The sequence below is a fragment of the Anabrus simplex genome, chromosome 1 (assembly GCF_040414725.1).
Source record: "Anabrus simplex isolate iqAnaSimp1 chromosome 1, ASM4041472v1, whole genome shotgun sequence".
In the NCBI taxonomy this organism is placed as follows: domain Eukaryota; kingdom Metazoa; phylum Arthropoda; class Insecta; order Orthoptera; family Tettigoniidae; genus Anabrus; species Anabrus simplex.
The window spans coordinates 864026438-864046338 of NC_090265.1; the positions used below are offsets into that span (position 1 = coordinate 864026438).

The 19901-nt window shown below is 36.0% G+C and overlaps 1 protein-coding gene across 2 annotated transcripts in view; it reads right to left on the minus strand.

Moving 5' to 3' along the window:
* LOC136857652 (dyslexia-associated protein KIAA0319-like protein) overlaps positions 1–19901 on the minus strand; it is a 221070-nt gene that overhangs the window by 41455 nt on the left and 159714 nt on the right. The window contains exon 18 of one of the 2 annotated variants that reach the window (XM_067136474.2): positions 19752–19879. In XM_067136474.2, coding sequence (XP_066992575.2) covers positions 19752–19879 — 128 coding nt within the window. Of the gene's footprint in view, positions 1–11670; positions 19880–19901 lie in introns of those variants that run through there. The other variant, XM_068225261.1, reaches the window with a different exon arrangement.

The following is a 19901-nucleotide window of genomic DNA, read 5'->3' on the forward strand; positions in this document are numbered from 1 at the left end:
AAATTGGAAAACATTGTTATAAACTGAAAGGAAAAAAAAAAAGCCCTTTTTATTACAAACATGTCTTATTCACTTTTAAATCAAAGTTATGAAATAATTTGATATAACTGAAGAAGAGTCTAGGAGAGAAAGATGCTATTCGTCCATTAGTAATAATCATACTTTTCGAGCTGACACCGGGTACAGGAAAATAGGGTTCCTCTCCACCATTCCTCATCCCACACTGTGTTCTAGTTCAGGTTCCATTGTCCTATGCTGTTCTTCACAGAGTCCATCCATTGTAATCTTTGTCTTCCTCATTCTCTCTACCATGTCATCTGCCTTTCTTCTTTCATCCGCTTGACATGTCCAAACCAACTTGATCTGTTCTGTTCCAATTTATAATTTAAATTTTGCACATTTAGCCCTTTTTGTATGTCTTCATTTCTTACTCTGTCCCTCCTCGTCTTCTATACCATACTCCTCAGGAATTTCATTTCAGCTGCCTGTACTCTACTCTCATCTTTCTGAGTCATTGTCCAGGTTTCTGCTGCATATATCATTATAAGTAATAGCCTAAAGTGGTACATCTTTATTCCATTTTAATCTCTGTACCTAGTGGTAGAAACCACACCTGGGCAACTGGAGTGAGACACTGATGATGATGATGATGATGATGATGACCTAGTTGTAGAAGGCACTCCCCAGTTGTATCCTACTACTTTCCATATCCAGTCTTCCATTTTCTGTCAGTTCACTTCCCAAGTATTTGAAGAGTTCTAGTATTTCCAGTTCCTTGTCTCCAATTTTGATAGCTCCTTTTCCTTTTTTTTACTTCCTCTACTCATCACCATTGTCTTGCTCTTCTCCAAGTTGATCCTCATTCTCCTGTTGTTCAGTCCTTTTATTCAGTACATTTAGCTGCTGTTGTACCTCCTCCTCGTCTTCTCCCCAGATCACGCATCATCCGTAAACATCATTACATTTATTCTTTCCCCTCTATAATCTTCTTTTGCTACCTTTACGATGTCATCCATTATCATTATGAACAGTAAAGGTGACAGCACACTCCCTTGTTTTAGTCCCTTGTCAATTCCAAACCATTTGTATGTAACTGTTAGATTCTTCAGTCTGATGAAACTAATTATGAAATAAATAGATTTATAAACTACCTGAAAAAGAAAAAATATGGTAACAGAATTACACATTACTGCCATAAGTTCTGTCTGAAAAATCTAAACACGCTGTAATATGGTAATTGAGAATGAAGCGTGGCAACGATGTATGTTGTCGTCCACAAGGTCACCTTCATGACTCTGTAGTAACTGGCTTGCAGTGTGCCAACAGCAGGCAGCAGTGAAAGATGGAGTGGGGAGTGTATGAGAATCATATCGCTGTATTGGCGTTATTTTGTTACAGAAAGCGAGCTGAGGAAATTTTTTCTACGCTGAAACCTCTTGGTATTGATGAATTATTTGTGTTTTGGACAATAGCATGGTTAAAACAAACAGGTGCAACTGTTGATTGCGTCAGATTGGGCCGGCCTAGGTGTGTGCGCAGAAAAGAATTTGGGAATGCTGTTCGTGCAAGGATTTGATGCAATCCTTTGCTTAAACAAACAATTTGGTCTTGTGAAATTAATAAATCTCCATGAACTATGTCATATTTTGAAGGATGATTTACGTGTTGATGCATATAGAAGATACACATGGCATTTACTAACTGAAAAATTAAAGGAGATATGCTGCGTTCGATCCCAGGCTTTGTTAACGATATATGGGGACAGCCAGTACCGTGACATCCTATTTATAGATGAAAAAATATTCACTGTAGAAGAGTCGTTTAACAAGCAAAACGATCATGTGTATGCACGGTTCTCCAAAGAAGCAAGAGAGAAAGTTCCATGCGTGCAGCATGGACATCACCCTGCTTCTGTCAGGGTATGGCAAGCAGTTTCCTGGCGGGGAGCATCGGAGGTGCATTTTTATGAAGGAGGACTTCTGCAGATGTCTACCAGACAACGTTGGAAAAGGAGATACCAATTATCAATTCAAAGCTGTTTGATGGGAAATCGTGAATTTTTCAGCAGGATAACACTCCTGCACACAAAGCAAAAATGACACAGCAGTGATTAGCAACCAATATCCAACGGTTCATCACTGCTGCTGACTGGCCTAGTGGAAGTGGAAGTCCAGATTTCAATCCATTGGATTATTCTCTGTGGAAGAAGCTCGAGGTGATAACATGTCAAAAACGGCATTGCAATATTGAGATGTTAAAAATTCTATCACGTCAGCTGTCAAAAATAATCCACTGGACATGGTTCGTGCATCTATTGATGAGTGGCCTCCATGTCTTCACCGATGTATTGCCGCACATGTTGATAATTTCGAATAAGAGTATGTTTATTCTGTAGCTTTTTTTTTTCCCTGTTTTTTCAGAATATATGTATATTAATGGGTTTGCATAGTTTTATTTAGAAGTTACATGCATCAAAAGTACTGACAACTTATGGCAGTCCTGTGTATATCTGAAAAAGAAACAATTTAATTAAAATAGAATGAGATCATATATTGCTTTTATTATTGTTATTAGCTCCTTACCAATGCCCCTGTGTGCCTGGCTTTCCCAAACTTTTGTTTTGGGGATGCTGTCGTCTGTTATTTCAAAGTCTATAAAAGTCATTACTGTATCCTTCTCATACTCTCAGCTCTTTTCCATGATCTGTCTCTGAATGAAAATGGGTTTCACTGTTGACCCCCACTTCTGAATCTAAATCGAATGGGTGCTAGCAAAAACGGGCTAACCAACAAATTTGGAGAAAATGAGTTATGTGCTGCCAACTATTGCGGAAGATTCAAACTATATTCTGTGAGTTGGGCTAACATGAGGTAATCATGTGTGATGAGATACAATGCTTTGAATTTTATGCCATTTTATTTAGACCAATTTTGTTATTGCAAAATTGGGCTAACGGGCGTTTACGGAGGAGGCTGTAAAGATGGCGTTGCTGTATATGTAGGTTACCAAACCTTATTCCTATGTATGCTAGAGGCTGTGGGTATTTCTTGTGTTTTTGTGCCAGATGAATGGATGGATTTAGTAAAAAGAGCTAGAGTAAGAAAACCATTTCAAGAAGTAAAAATGACAAGCAATAAGTTTGTGAGCACTCAACCTTTGCTAGAAAAAGTAGCCAAGAGAATGAAATCTGTAAATAAGCAAATAGTACTAATTAGTAAAGTTCCAGGCATACTATTTAAGAAAGATGAACCATTTAAGTATTTTTTAAAATATTCATATGGTATTGTTGAGGAATATGATTGTGTTGACCTTCTCAAAAGGAACAGTAATGGTGGTCGGCCGTCACTTGCTAGTATTCAGCTGTCACCTAAGTACAGTGTTACAAGGCCAATAAAGCCAACAAAGCTTAAGGACTTGCTTGAGCTACTTGAATATGTCCCTGCAAGATATCATCAGTATTACAGAGAACTGACAGCTGGCAATTACCAAGAAGTGACTGAGAAATCATTTTCCAATGCATTAGAATATGACCCATAGGACTGATGATCGTCCCATGTGGGAAAGTTAGACCAAAATAAGTCTGAAGAATATTTATGTCTAGTTTACTGCATAAAACACTCTTTTTGTATTGTATGATCATAAAATAAAGTTTGGTTACTAATCTAAGGTAAAGTATTAACTATAGCTAAATCAACGCAGAAATAAATTTTCTTCCATTTTTTTATATTCCTATTTTTCCAAGCACTTTTCATTTTTAATCCAGTTCCAATATATGGTATTGATAATTTAAAGGTACTATATCAAGATAAAATAATGAAACAAGTATTATTTTTATGGTATAGTTTTTTATTTTTGACATTTGCAACAGTTAGATTTATCTCTGTTCTGACAAAATGTTGGTTAGCCCATTTTTGCGAGCACCCATTCAATTGTTCCTCTTGTTGACTTTCCACCTTTTCTCTAATTCCTTCTTTTCAATATCCTTCCATTATCTTGGAAACATGGGAGATTATGGCAATTCCTCAGTAGTTACAACATCCCTTCATGAACATCAGCCACCACCAGCTTGACAGAAGTCCAGGAAGAGTTTTCTACAGTCTTCTGCTCAACTTGATTCTGACCCAAAAAAAGGCCAGGAAACAAAGATACCCAGATCATCTGGAACGTGCGAAGGAAAGTTGCCACCTGGTCACGAAGAGGGATGGTGCATATTGAAGTCCTTAAACAGACTGCACACTGGCATTGCAAGATCTAAGGACAATCTCATGAAATGGGGCATCGTGCATGGTGGGGACTCATTGTAAGAATATGGAGAGGAACAGACTTCTAGGCATCTCTTGAACTGTCGTCTATGCCCAGATTCATGAACAGGGTTGGAACTGGCACTGGCTGGAAACAACGCAATCAATGTAGCCAAATACTGGTCACAACTTGTGTAAATATTGTATATATATATATATATATTTTTTTTTTTTCTTGTAATACTTGCTTGTATATATTGGTACCTCTGACACAAATTAAAAAAAAAAACGCACATCTCCTTTCTTGAATACTGTTATTATAACTCCTTTTCCCCAATTGCCAGGCATTTCTTTCTCTCTCCATATACACTTGAGTATTCTATAACCTGCTGGTACTGCAGCCTTGATCATTTCTATGACTACTTCATCTATTCCCACAGCTTTTTCCATCTTCAACTTCTTAACTGCCCATTCCACCTCTGTCATTGTAATGTCTGATTCCTTCTGTTACTTCATTAATTGCAAATGGTTTTTAGAGATGCTAGGGAGTTGTAATTTGGTCCTAAAGAAGCACTCTGGAATGTGATGGCTTGAGTTGAGAGGGAACCCAATTTCTGGGATTTAAAGACCAGCATTTCACATAACATTTTGCTGAATGGAAAGAAATTCAAAGAAGATCATTTCCAATACCTTGGCAGCATTGTAACTCAAGATGGCTGAAGCTCAGCTGAACTTGAGAAAGGAGCCTATTTTTACCATCAAGTACGGAACCTCCTTTGGGACAGTCAAGTGCCTTTGTTTCAAGCCTACTTCATACCAATAACAACATATGAACTGGAAACTTGCACCATCAACAGAAGGGATAATACTAGGCTCCAGGTTGCAGAAATAAAATTTCTGAGGTCAATGCTTCAGAAAACGAAACAAGACAAGATCAGAAATGAAATGATCCAAAAAAAAAAAAAAAATGTCCAAATGGAACCACTTTGTGCAACTCTTCCAACATCAAAATTGAAATGGTTTGGTTATTTGAAGAGAATGGACCCAAAGAGAGTAGCAAGAGAATGGTCTGAAAGTGACCTGGAGCGTAAGTGACCTAGAGGCAGGCCAAGGACAAGATGGTTATCTCAAATAAAAGATCTGGAAGGAAGAGTAGAATGGTGTAAAGTCAAAGAGGAAGGAACATACCTGTGCAGACAGAAATGGAAAGTGCTCTTACACCACACCTAGAAAACTGGAGATGATGATTTAATGTAACTATGATCAATTACAAAGAGAGAGTTCATTCTTTGCTTGTTTGTGTGTAGATCTTTAAAGATCAACATGTTTCTGTATTACTGAACATGTTACTTCTACATAGGCAAGTCAGTAAGTATCTGCAATTTTGCTCTAATTGTCTTTAGGTTGGCTGTATGGTGTTGTTTGCTCACCAGCCACTATATGGCACCGTTGTCTATGTCTGTGGTAGATTTCAGTATTATCAGATCAGTACAACTTACATTGTTGCGATGTAAAGATGGCCGTGCCACTCTCTGTTTGCACCAAGGAAGAACAGCGTTCCATAATCAGTTTTTGGTGGTCTGAGAGTGTACCAGGAGCAGAAATTCATAGAATACTTTCAGCACAATACGGGGACAATGTTTTGTCGCAGCAGAGTGTTTACCAGTGGACTGAACAGTTCAAAAGAGGTTGTACGAGCATGAAGGATGAGGAAAGATCTGGACCCGTAACTGATGCCAATATTGAACAAGTGCGTGATATAATCCTGAACAACAGACAAGTGACTGTTGGTGATGTGGCAAACCATATGCACATTAGCCAAGGTTCTGCATATGAAATCATGCATAACAAGCTTAACTTTCACAAAGTCTGTTCGAGAAGGTGAAACGTTTCTGAAACGGATCATTACTGGAGATGAAACATGGGTTCACCACTTCGAACCAGACAGCAAATGTCAGAGCATGGAATGGAAGCATGTGCTGTGGCAAAACATTGTCCCTGTATTGTGCTGAAAGTCTTCTATGAATTTCCGCTCCTAGTACACCCTCAGACCACAAAAAAACAGATTACGGAACGCTGTTCTTTCTTGGTGCAAACAGAGAGTAGCGCGGTCATTTTTATGCTGCAATAGCGCAAGCTGTACTGATCTGATAACACTAAAACCTATCACAGACGTAGACAATGGTGCTATCTAGCGGCTGGTGAGCACACAATGCCATAGAGCCAACCTAAAGACGATTAGAGAAAAATTGCAGATAGTTATTGACTTGCCCTCGTATATCAGAATTTCTCTACAGAAGATTCCAAAGATCACCTCTAGAAAATACTTTTTAAAAGTCTGGCCAACTAGGAAATAAGGAACACTGAATTTATTTGGATAGAAAGGAAATAGAAATTTGTAGAGAGGAAGATACAATTGGAAATCACAAATGAAAACCAGTCATTTAACTTCATAGCAAAACATTTATGAATGCAATAGTGAGATTTATACACCTTAATTTTAGCAACTTAACCTCCCAGACACATTGTCACACAATTAACAATAACATGGATTTAAGATACTTTTCACCAGATTAATGATGTACAGAAAAATAAACAGTTTCAATTACATCTCCAGCATTACTTCAAAAACATACCAATCACCAATCAGTCCACACTTACACTTTGAATCGCAGAAGTAGGAATTATGAACTGGCAAGCAAACACTGAAGATTATTCCCATGTTACCCTAAATGAATTAAAATATTTTTCAATAATAACCAATTTGTTTCATCTTTACAGCCCCAGGTAATGAGAATAAAAGAATGGTCATGGATCAAAAGTTACAACATTTCTATGTTGTTGACTTTCAATAACTAACATATTTCATCTTGAAAATGCTGACTACATCTTCACAACGTACATATGACAGAGCTGCTTGAATTTATCAAGAAGGGAACATTTTCTGCATTGGATCAAGATTTTATATTGTTCAATGATTTTATAATAGAAAAATATCTCATGCAATTACTGGTCCTTTTACTTAATGTATTCCAGCAGTGAGTTTTTGTAATAATTTTGAGTTTACAAATAAAGCTTTTATATGATATTTAAAAAGTTCTTAACATTACTTAAAAAACACATTTTAAATCATAAACTTATCTCTAGTGACCAGCTACTGTAAACTATACAGAGATCCTTAATGTTTTACAGAGAACCATGATCCATGTCACTGGAAGGGAATACTGTGAATGTTAACAATGAAAGTTGTTTTTGTTCCAAGCTATAATACTATGAATAAATGTACTAAGAAATACATCCACAGTATCCCCTGCCCATTATAAAAGGTGACAAAATGGGGACCCAAGGGCTTTTATCTTGGGAGCGTGTGTTGGCAACCACAGTTCTCCTAGCTGGGTCTGGCATTGGTTCCATTTACTTGTGCCAGGCTCCTCACTTTCATCTTTCCTATCTGACCTCCCTTGATCAACCCTTGTTCTTTTCCAACCTCAATGGTATTAGGTTTGCGAGACCTAGGGAGTCTTTCATTTTCATGCCCTTCCCTTTCTTTTTCTAATACTTTCATTCTTCGAAGTGTTAGAGCTCTTCCTTTTTCTTTCTGATCAGTATTAACAGAGGAACTTCCTGTTAAAACAATCATCACCATAAAATATGAAATATAACTTTGTTAATTCTACAGTAAGTAATAATTATTCATCTTAGAAGGAGGTATCATACAGTTTCAGTATATGGATTTATGGCATGTAAACCACCTTTAAACAAATCTTATACTTTTGTTGATAACAGTCAGAAGAAGATAAATATTTGAAAAATCACGGCAAGATTTTGGGTTGTTAGGTTGTGTGAGTGAGCGTGTGTATGCAACATTTTGCCCAGAATGTGTCATTTGGGCTCATCAACTTTTCCAAGAAGTTGTTTAGCAGTGGCAGACCGTATGATCAGTTCCGTTCTATTAATAAATAAGGACTGCTAACCTTCTAACCTTCTCTGTTATCAGGTTCTTTTCTTTTGGTTCTCATAGATATCTGTGGCCTTGAAAGCCTTGATTGGCAATATAGTCTATCTATTGTTGACAGTTACAAAGTACAGGGAGTTAAGTTTAAGACTTCCCACTCCTGCTCACAAGCCGTGAGAATCCCCAAGCAAGTGTAATATGGCTTGTGTCAAGCCCGGCGTGATGAGAAGTATTGACAGCTCTGTTGGTCAGTTCACTAATAACGATGGGACTTTTAAAGGAGCGTTGTAAGGTTATTACGATTGTCGAGTATACTACAGTGCAGAGAATATTTTTGATCGAGTGTTATTTGCACAAGAAGAAGAAACCAGTTAAAAGGTGCCTCCAAAAATTCTGTAGATAGTTCCCTGGTTCTACAGTACCATCAAAACGTTATGTGCATCAATTTGTTCACAAGTGGCATAGTACTGGTTCCGTAACTAATAAAAAAAACAATGAAGGAGAATAGCTCTCACACAAGAGATGTCAGAAGATATACAGGAAAGACTGCAAGTCTGTCCACATGAATGGCTTCAGGGAGTAGCTGAGAAAACAGGTATTTCACATTCATCAGCACGTAATGTAACAAAATTATTACATTTACGATCTCACTGGACTCGTTAGTCTATAATATACAGACTACAGGTTTCATTGCAAGAATAAGATTCTGCAATTGGCTAATGAATAGTGTTCATGATGGTATCGTGGATCCAAACATTCTTTTTATGAGTGACGAAACATGGTTTCATTTAAGTGGATATGTCAATTTACAGAACAATAGGATCTGGGATACATTTTACAGCGATACCTCTCCACAACGTGAAAGTGGGTGTATGATGCGTTATTAGTGCCTGACAAATTATCGGTTTTATATTTTTTTCAGGACACAATTATTTCCGACCATTATATTCACAACATTCTCAAACAATTTTTTGCTGAACTGACTGAAGAAGAACGGTACGATTATTTCCAGAAGGATGGCGCGATAGCTCATTCGGCACTTAAGCTCTTTGCGACAGTTGCAGGAAGTGTTCGATGATGATCAGATCATCAGTAAAGGCTTATGGCCTCCTCGTTCACCTGATTTAAGCACCAGTGACTTTTATCTATGGGGAAAACCTCAAAGGAAACGTTAGCAGGAATAATCCTTGAACTGCAGAAGAATTAGAATTCAAAATTAGGAACACTGCAGTTCATGGACACTGATGGAACGCACAAAGTGTGTAGACTTTTGATTGTGTTTTTTCAAAGGAAACGTTAGCAGGAATAATCCTTGAACTGCAGAAGAATTAGAATTCAAAATTAGGAACACTGCAGTTCATGGACACTGATGGAACGCACAAAGTGTGTAGACTTTTGATTGTGTTTTTTGTTCCCAACTTGTGATTTTGTGTTTGTTGAGTTTGGCACTTAAGAATTTTGGGGTTATCTTTAAGACACTGTTTTGAAAAGAATATGTCTTTACCAATTTTAGCAACTTTGATTTTAATATTTAAAAACAAATTTGCATTTTTATATGCCTCATTATTATTATTATTATTATTATTATTATTATTATTATTATTATTATTATTATTATTATTATTATTATTATTATTATAAGTAATGAACTTCATTCTGGTTCCATATTGACTTTAAATATCTGAGATGAAATTCTAAAAGAATTTAAACTGAGAAAGTCCACCTGTTCAATACACATTTGCCATTTGATAAATGGTCTGTCTAAAAAGCTGTAGCCTAGAGCAGCTAAAATAACAAAAAGATGAAAGACATTTACAAAAACAGTGATACATAAAAACTTGAGATAAAATACAATCAACAAATGCAATGAAAATCTATGTTTAAAATGTACATAGCTTCAATCTTGGATGAATTTAGTTGTAACAGATGTGGGTCAACTGTATTTAATACAACTATTGGTTAGCTGGAGGAAATGCTTAAAATTGTGAAGACTGTTAAATGTTGTTCTATTTGTCATGCTTCTGGAAATGGAGTGAAGTTTTAAAAATCCATTACATTTCTTCGTGGAGAATACAAGTATAGCCAGGATCTACAAGTGAAAACAAAAAGCCAAGTGTGAGAACGAAAAAACGAAGTGTGTTTCGAAATCTCATTACAAGATGTGAAGTTTGCATCGCAGCTCAGGGAGATCACTTTCAACATCTTTTGTAAATACTGGTGAGTTTATTTTCATTTACTAGTTGATTTATTTATTGATTTATTTTATTCTCAGCATGTGTATAGCTGGTGAGTTCAGTTCTGTTTAGTTTCTATAGGTGTAATCATGCCGCTTCTTTGAGACGATTACGTCCGTTCACCACTGCAGGCACTGCGCTCGCTGTCACCACTTCTCTGCGCTTCTATGCCTCGGTACTCCACGATGAAGTCTTAAAATATACTCCCCTGATAGTTATAATTTGAGTTAAGCAATTTCAGTTCAGAATGAAGGACATAAGGTTTAGAGAAAAAAAGTGAATAGGCTACAGAGGCATGGAACTACCTTTCAGATCTGTCCATCTGCTTGCGGGAGCAGAACATAATTTATTAAAGCAATTAGTCAAAACCAGTTATGATCCAGCTATTATAAAAAACACATGCAAGATCATAAGGAAGGTGCAACAAATACAAAAAAATCCCAGCAACAACTAAGTGACACCAGACTGGCAGGGTTATTGATGAATACTACATCCAAGTATCCCACTTTTCTCTTTTGTAGCTTAGTTTAATTATAAAAATAAATGACATTTAAACCATTGTAACTACAGCATGTTTTCTTTGGACAAGTTTGAATAAAGTTTTGAAAAAAAAAAGAATGACAGTAAAGAAAGGACAGAAATTATAGCTTTCAATTTATACACCAGTGACTATGGAATTTATCTAGTGTTCTGGGCTATGAAAGTAAGTACCCTGGGATGTGGTTTTTCTTACTGTATTTTTCTTTATCTTATTTACAATTTTTCTTCCCAAGATCCACAACTTATAACAAATCACAATGGTCAGACATGACTTTCACACTCTTTCGCAAAATCTATAGTTCTTTGTGACAAGATATATACCTCTATAGTGTTGAAATTCGGTGGAAGTTAGAAAAAATGGACTCAAAATACTATCCTTTATAGCTAAGGTATTCTTTAAGATAAGTTATGTTTATTTGTCCTTTTCAGTATTAGTGATTCTGCTCTAATTCACTTGTTTATGAACAGGACAACAGCTGCCACCACTAATCAGCCTATCAAATACTGACCACTCTTCATTTGTTATAGACTGTTGAATTTGAAATTCAAGTCAGGAACTGTAAACCCAGATACATTTATTTAATTCGTAGCAACACATAACAGCACCAAAAGAGCAATGACTAGAAAATTATACTTATAAACTTTCTATGAATTATGGGAAGATAAAAAGAAAGTCCACAACAGAACATGTTTCACACTATTAAAAAGTAAGGTATGTATATTTTCCCACTATCATGCAAAGAAAATAAAATTCATTGAGTTCTTTGGAATGGACACTCTCAATCAAATTATATCTATTTTACACATAAAGGATACAAAGGAATACAAATAAATGTACGTAAATTACCCTTTCCACAGCCTAAATCTGTTTAGTATGCTCCTGGCAGAAACTGGATGAGGGAAGTGGATGATGACGATGATGATGATGTGAGTGATCCAGAAAATACTTAAATGATGATGTCTACAACATACTACACGTGAAGTGTATGGCATGTATCTTAAATATTAATCACTGGAATGGTCACAGCATACAGCACATCTTATTATCCCCTATATAATATGACAAGCATATTTTGGATGACACACCTGCTGAAACTGAATATTTCACAAAAAACTTATTTTTCTTTTACATTTGGCTTTATGTCGCACCGACACTCTGACGATGGGGATAGGATAGCGCTAGGACAGCGAAGGATGCGACCATAACATTTGCCAAGTGTGAAAATGGAAAACCACGGAAAACCATCTACAGAGTTGTCAACAAAGAGATTTGAACCCACTCTGTCCCAAATGCAAGCTCACAGCTATGTGACCCAAATCATATAGCTACTGTAACTAGAAAGTATTTGGTTGTAAATGAAAGTTCAATGTAATGGTACCATTACCTTGTCCAATCAATCAATCAATCAATCAATCAATCAATCAATCAATCAATCAATCAATCAATCAATCAATCAATCAATCAATCAAACCTTTCATTGACAAGATCCATGAGCTAATAGTAATAAGAATTATAATAAATATTTGATGTCCTTTCAACTATTATTGGTTTATATGAGAAACCACAGACATATGCAACATAAACATCTTTACAAAGGCTCTAACTGTTTTCTAATGAGTTATGGTAGTCTTAAACTACCAATAAAATATGCTCTGAAGCCCCTCAATCAGTGTACAAACATCCTTAACTCTAATGCAGTAGTTCGGCTTCTCACAGCTGTGAATCAACTGATACTCCAATTGAAACATTGTATGTTCTCCCTTGTAAAACATCCAAAGTGTTGTGAGCTTGCATCCGGGAGATAATGGGTTCAAACCAGACTGTCGGCATCCCTAAAGATTGTTTTCCGCGGTTTCCCATTTTCACACCAGGCAAATACTGGGGCTGTACCTTAATTAAGGCCATGGCCGCTTACTTCCACTCCTATCCCATCGTCACCATAAGATCCCACTGTGTCGGCGTGACATAAACCAAATTTAAAAAAATATATCCAAAGTTAATCTCTCAAACAAATTAATTAGTTAATTCCCAAGATCGAAGTAGATATCACTATCTTGTAAGAATGGAAATGAAAGAAGTACACGTATTATAAAGCATTCTTCTTTTTCTTTTGAAACCACATTGGATCACTAATCAACCCTTTGGTTTGTCGATTTCTTGGTAGGAACTGTCCGAGCCTTGCGGTCCTCATAGTACTTCTTCATACGTATTTATATTCTTGCCCTTTCTTGTGTAGAGAATATTCTAGTTGGGATTTTCTTCTTTGTAAGTGTAAAGTAATATTTTTAAGTGTTGTGATTACTTTCTCCTTATCCATAGTGTCATCCGGTGTCAGGCCAATTTCTTTCAAATCCTTCCTAATTTCTTTCATCTATCTGCATCCAGTTGTATTTTTTGAAGCAAGATTGTACTGCACTAGCTGTTTCAGAAGTCTCGAATCTTGACATTCTCAGGATGTGGCCAAAGTACCCTAGTCTTTTCTTGCGCATGGTATCAGTAATGGATTCTAATTTCTGATATACAACATTGTTAGGTACTCTTCACCATTGCCTATCTTTTTGATAGCTTTTATTGATACAAGTTCTTCTAATTCGTCTTTCGATCTTCTGTAATCTGTCAGTTTTGGATTGTTTGTTTAGATCACAATACTAAGAAGAAGTTTTTAACTTTAAATGTTCGTTTAGATGGAATAATGTTTCTGCGGCATATGTGGCTTCTGGCTTCATGACTGTATTGTAATGTTTGATTTTTGCATTAATGGATAAGCATTTCGTTTTGCAAGTTTCCCATGTTAATTTTTGTGCCTTAGAAAACTTGTTTGCCCTTATCTGAATTTAAGATTTTTCATTTAAATTATTTGTTATTAACTCACCTATATATTTGAATTGTGTTACCATTTTAATTTTAGTACCGTTAATATGTACTTCTTTTAATGGTGTTGGTTTTTGGAGCATATTTTCTGTTTTCTCAAATTAAGGACAATTTTATTTGCAAAGGTGTGAAGCTCTGATATTTGAGTTTTTGCTTCATCTAAATCTTTGGCTAGTAACGCCATGTCATCTGCAAAACCAAGGCAATTTGTTTGGATTTTCCTACCTATTTTAATATTTGGAGAGCAAACCATTCTCGCATTACCATTTCTAGTGCACAATTAAATAGTAATGGTGATAAGCCATCACCCTGACGTAACCCAGTAATTACTTTGAATGGGTCTGATAATTCGCCTCTAAACTTTATTTTTGATTTGGTCTCTCTAAGAGTTAATTTTATCACACTTACTAATTTAGAATGTAATCTCATGTGTCGTAAAATTTTTAATAAAGATTTCCTGTGAATACAATCGTAGGCCTTCTTGAATCTAAATGTCATCACCATATCTCTATTTCTTTTTCTGTTGTAATCCATAACCAGTTTGAGGCTCATAATTTGGTCATGGCAACTCCCTAAAGGCCTGAAACCTGCTTGATATTCTCCTAGTTCATTATCAAGTTGTAATTTAATTCTATTGAGGATAATTCTAGAGAAAATTTTATAAGTAATGTCCTGGAGTGAAATCATTCTGTAGTTATTAGGGTCCGTTTTATCCCCTTTTGTATGTGGTGGATGGATGATGACTGTTGTCCAATGTTCTGGGAATTTTTCTGTAATCCAGATGTTGACTAGTTGTTGATGAAGGGCAATTATTGCTGAACTTCCAGCATATTTCCAAATTTCTGCAAAGGTCTGATCTTCTCCAAGTGCTTTAAAGTTCTTCATGTCATTCAGTGCTGTGTAAACTTTCTTTACTGTAGGAGGATTTATATTCTCTGTTAGGGTTGTTATCAGTGTATTGACATATAAGTGAAGGAATTCTGTTGGTTCTTCACAATTTAGGAGCATTTTGAAATATTTAGTCAGAATTTGTGCATTGTTGTGATTGTTGTGGGCTAATTCACCATTTCCATCTTGTAATAATAAGGTTGGGGCTTCATACTTAGTCAAATGTTTTTTAAAAACAGACTGTACACAATGTAAGATATTTCTTTCTATTACACACTCTAAATATAGGATATATCCGTGATGACGTTGCAAACTTTCAGGAACGATGGAGGATGGCAAACGGATCAATTTGAGATAAGGAACCGTAGTCCAAAAACATTTTTGTGTCAGAAGTTATTAATAATTAATTGTTTCCTCAATAGGCCTAAACAACAAAGAAGAAGAAGAAGAATGCATCGTTTCAATAATTTCTTTTTTCTCCCTGCCTAATGCAGCAGTGTACACAGTGGTGCTCAGAGATGTACTACCCACGTTCCTGGAATACATCCCACTTGCCCTTCGTCAACGGATGTTGTTCCAACATGATGAAGTCCCATCTCACTTTGGACTGAGGGTTCGTGAACACTTGGATCAGACATTCCCTGTAAAGTGGATAGGAAGAGGAGGTCCTGTTTCGTGGCCAGCTCGTTCACCTGATCTCACCCCACTTGATATCTTCTTGTGGGGTGATGCGAAAAGCCTTGTGTATGAGACACCTGTTGAGACTGAATTCTCTCTGCCTGCGACGCTGTTCAAATGACGTCGGGGATACTTGAGCGGGTACGACAGAACTTTGTGCGATGATGCCATGCCTGCATTGACTAAGGGGGATGCCATTTCAAGCATTTGTTGTAAATGGAGCAACTTGTGAAACTTGTGCAGGTAAACAGACTTAAATGAGTAGAATTTTTGCTTAACTTTTGACTCTTATCATTTCCGGAATATGGTTCCTTATCTCAAATAGATCCATTTGCCATCCTCCATCATCCCTGAAAATTTGCATCATCATCACGGATACATCCTGTATATTCTTTGCAGATAAGCGAGTGTTTTTTCAGTATTGCACATCAGTATGACAGAAAATTTAGCTATTACCTACATCTTAAAAAGAGCCCACCTGGTGGCCATGATCGTTAAGGGGCTGAAGTCTAAAACGGTCTGACACCAAGGTTAGCCGGTTCGAGTCCCGTTGGTCGAAAAAATTTCACCATCAGAATGTTGGCCGGCAGGGTAGGGGAGGTGGTGGTATACAATTTCCAATCACTAGATTGCGTACCAAAAGCCTGGATTAAATTCCAAACCTCTCCACAGTGCTCATATGGAGCGAGGGCATATGACGCTGTTGATGGTGATCCGTCCGTCGGATGGGGACGTTAAGCCTCGAGCAGACCCTTTGGTGCTATTCGACAGGAGTAGGCTACGTGCCGGCACCAGGTTTCACCCTCTCCCTACTATCATATATCACGTCGTTCATTTCATCTCATTAACTCCTCTGATGAGGTTGACGTCAGGAAGGGCATCCGGTCATAAAAACCCGCCACGACAGATTCATCTCACCTCATACCCGACCCTGTTGGAAAACAGGACAAGGGTTAGACAAACAACCTACATCTTAAAAAGCAGCATTTACAAGAGTGTGATGGTAGAGAAATATGACAGGAAAAATGTTTAAATTTTTTTAACAGAATCTAAATTTTAATTTTTTACTTTTTGTTTTATGTTGCAATGACTCAGAGATGTCTTATGGCAACTGTGACATATGATAGCGCTAGAACTGGGAAGGAATCAATCGTGGCCTTAATTAAGGTACAGCCCCAGCATATGCCTGGTGTTAAAATGGGAAACCATGGAAAACCATATTCAGGGCTGCAGACAGTGGGGTTCGAATCCACTATCTCCCAAATGGAAGCAAACAGCCAATGCATGTAGCCAACTCACTTGATCAGATAACTTTGTCTTTCACAATACAAAGTTCTAATATTACTACAGTATTTGATCATATTAAAGTTTGAACAATGTAACAGCACATTACATAAAGACCGGTGGTGGTTCTTTCAAAAGAAGAAAATTCATAACATGAAATACACAGCTAGATGTGGAGAGGTATATCAGAAAAGAGCACATGCCATCACATATTAGTACTGGAGAGGAATATGCCATCAACACAGAACATCTCATGTAAAATATCTTGCTTGCCTGGAGGCCATAATCATTAAGGCATGGAGTTAATATGGTCTGACACAGTGGTGCTATTTGACAGGGGTAGGTTATGTGCCGATACCGGGTTTCACCCTCCCCCTTACTACTATCATATCACGTCATTCATCTCATTAACTCCTCTGATGATGTTGACATCAGGAAGGGCATTGGGTCATGAAAACTTGCAATGAAGATTCATCTTACTTCATACCCAACCCCATAGAGAAATGGGACAAGGGTCAGACATACATACTAAAATAAATCTTTTACACACCAACATTCCAATAACAGCAGTTTTCATTTAGATTCAGACTGTGGAAATTATAAATAGTTCAATATTTCTGAACACACAAAAATACGAATCCCCTAATTAACTGATACGTCTACTAGTTACAATAGAATTTATTTTGTTATGTACAGTGAAAATGGTCAGAAGGACAAAACGAATAAATTTTATTGTACATTGGAAAAGAACCAAACTAGAAATCCAACAGAAATACAATAGAATGAAGAGTATGCTTGAGATTTACAATGCAGTCCTTTACATGACCACAATACAGTATTAATTTCAACTGCAAAGAAACAAGTTTTTTTTTCAATGTTAAACAATGTAACTCATTGTTTCATGACATTAACTACACACTTCACTTTTCTACTTCACTTCTACTACTACTACTTACATAGGAAATTAGAGCTTGGTATTTTGACAGCTGGACCAAACTTTTAATTTAATTCAACAGAAAATAATACTTCAATACCCTTTTTAAGATTCAGGGAACCACATGTCTCACTAGCTGGTCTGGGACAGAAACAGGAGAAGAACTTAGTACAAAAGTTAAGTTCTTAAACAATGCAATGTCTAATGTACTAGAGTATATACCAACAAATATGCAAAACCGAGGTATACATACACTCATAAGGCTAGACAACAGTGGTAATGAAAGACATACTTAACCAATTGTATAGATTTTAAGTTTTAACTATCCTATGTTGACAAAACTGAGAAGGATTGACAAGGGCCTAATTATTAGAAATAAGCTATTTCATGAACTGTCTTCAATGACTGCAATTGTTCACTGAAACCTTATAGAATACACAAACTTCAACAAAAAATACACAAGAAATAGGATAAAGGGGATTTCATGTAAGATATACTACTTAACAGAATTTCCACTACTTCTGTTGCTATAAAATATATTAATCCTAGTTTGATCTCCATATAGGAGTCTCTAAGATATATTCTTTCTCCAAATCATCTCACTCTAACAGATTATGATAAAATGAAATGTTATGCATAATGTCATGAAACATGTACAGAATATATACCCTTTCAGTAACAGAATGTACTCAAATATTCCTAACAAATAATTCTTTGAATGTAAACTTCAGACATACCTTAGGAAAGCAGTCCTAAAGCATCTCCAATTGGTTAAATACACTAAATTAACCTTACTAAAAATGGTTTTATATATATATACCAGTATCTATCTATATTATACACATTTATCATAACACTCTTTCTCATGTAACAATAGCTATGAAATAAAAACAGCTAAACTCTGGGTATATATACAACATTTAACATCAGGTTATATATTTCAGAATTATTTCATCGGAACATATACTTTTACAATTTTGTCCAAAATATAAGGTACATGGCAAATCGATGTTTATGGCAATTTGTAATATACAATACACACAAAAATACATTCAAAACACAATATTGGAATAAATGTAATTTATATAAAATACATACTTTATAAAACATCAGCAAAGCTAGCAAATACTTGTCAATTAAAAAAAAAAATGTCCGTGGCAATGTTGAGGAAGTCAAATGCAATTTTAAAAGCAAGATTTTGGTTCATTCCTCCGGTTTAGTTGGTTATGGTATCTTCTGGGACTGCAGTATAATAATGGAAAGTCCCTGCTGTGACTAGCAATTAAAAGAGAATGGCGGGTTCATTTATAGCCTCTTGAAGTAGGCCTCTCAATTCTTCTTCACAATGTCTATTAGTAATATCACTGATTCATTACCTCACTGAACCAATTATTACAACAATAGATTATAATAGCTTTTCATGTAACAGCGGTACGTGGAGGTCACTTTTCCCTCTTACTATTTCATGAGGAGATGTAAATAAGAAGAGGGTAAATTTTCATGAATATTCATGGGAAAGATGATCCAATCCTTCATTAAAACTTCCAACATACTTTTGTTTAATTTTCTTCATCGCTGTATTTGGTGAAAAACATTAAAAAAGTATTATAAAATAAGAATAATAACTCTCATTTCTCACTATCAAATATATAAGAAAGCCATGATCTTGATATATTTGCAATGAGAACAAAACAGAGGTCAGTTCTTAATCTAAGAACTAGATAAACTCTAGCAGTATTCTGTTACATGTCTTAACAGGTATGATGATCATATTAGATAGAAGCAAACTGTTCAACAAAAATACATATGATAATGATAAATACTTAAAAGCTACCATGAATCTAGTTTAATACTGTTAAAAATAGCTGTACCAGCAGTAATAACAAAACACGTTTCTTGTTTTCAGTGCGACACTCAGATAAACACTTTGCTTCGCCTAATGTCACTATTGTACAGTAGTATGTATGTGATGATTACCAAGTTTCTGCACAAACCCATCCTTCATCAGCTACTACAAACTTTCTTAGGAAAGTCATTCTCAGTCATATGGTATTTCTTTACGAAATAAAACAACTTTTCTCTTTATTACCTTCTTCAACATTCATGTTTTGATGCGCCGTCCTACCTTTATGAAGCCATTCCGGGATTTGCTGTGACCATTTCTAAGATCACCATTTAACTTGCACTTGAGATTTTCATACAGAACATCAGAGTCAGAGTCTGATTCAGACAACATGATCTTCCCCTGGGATACTGAAAATGAAAAGAAGATTAT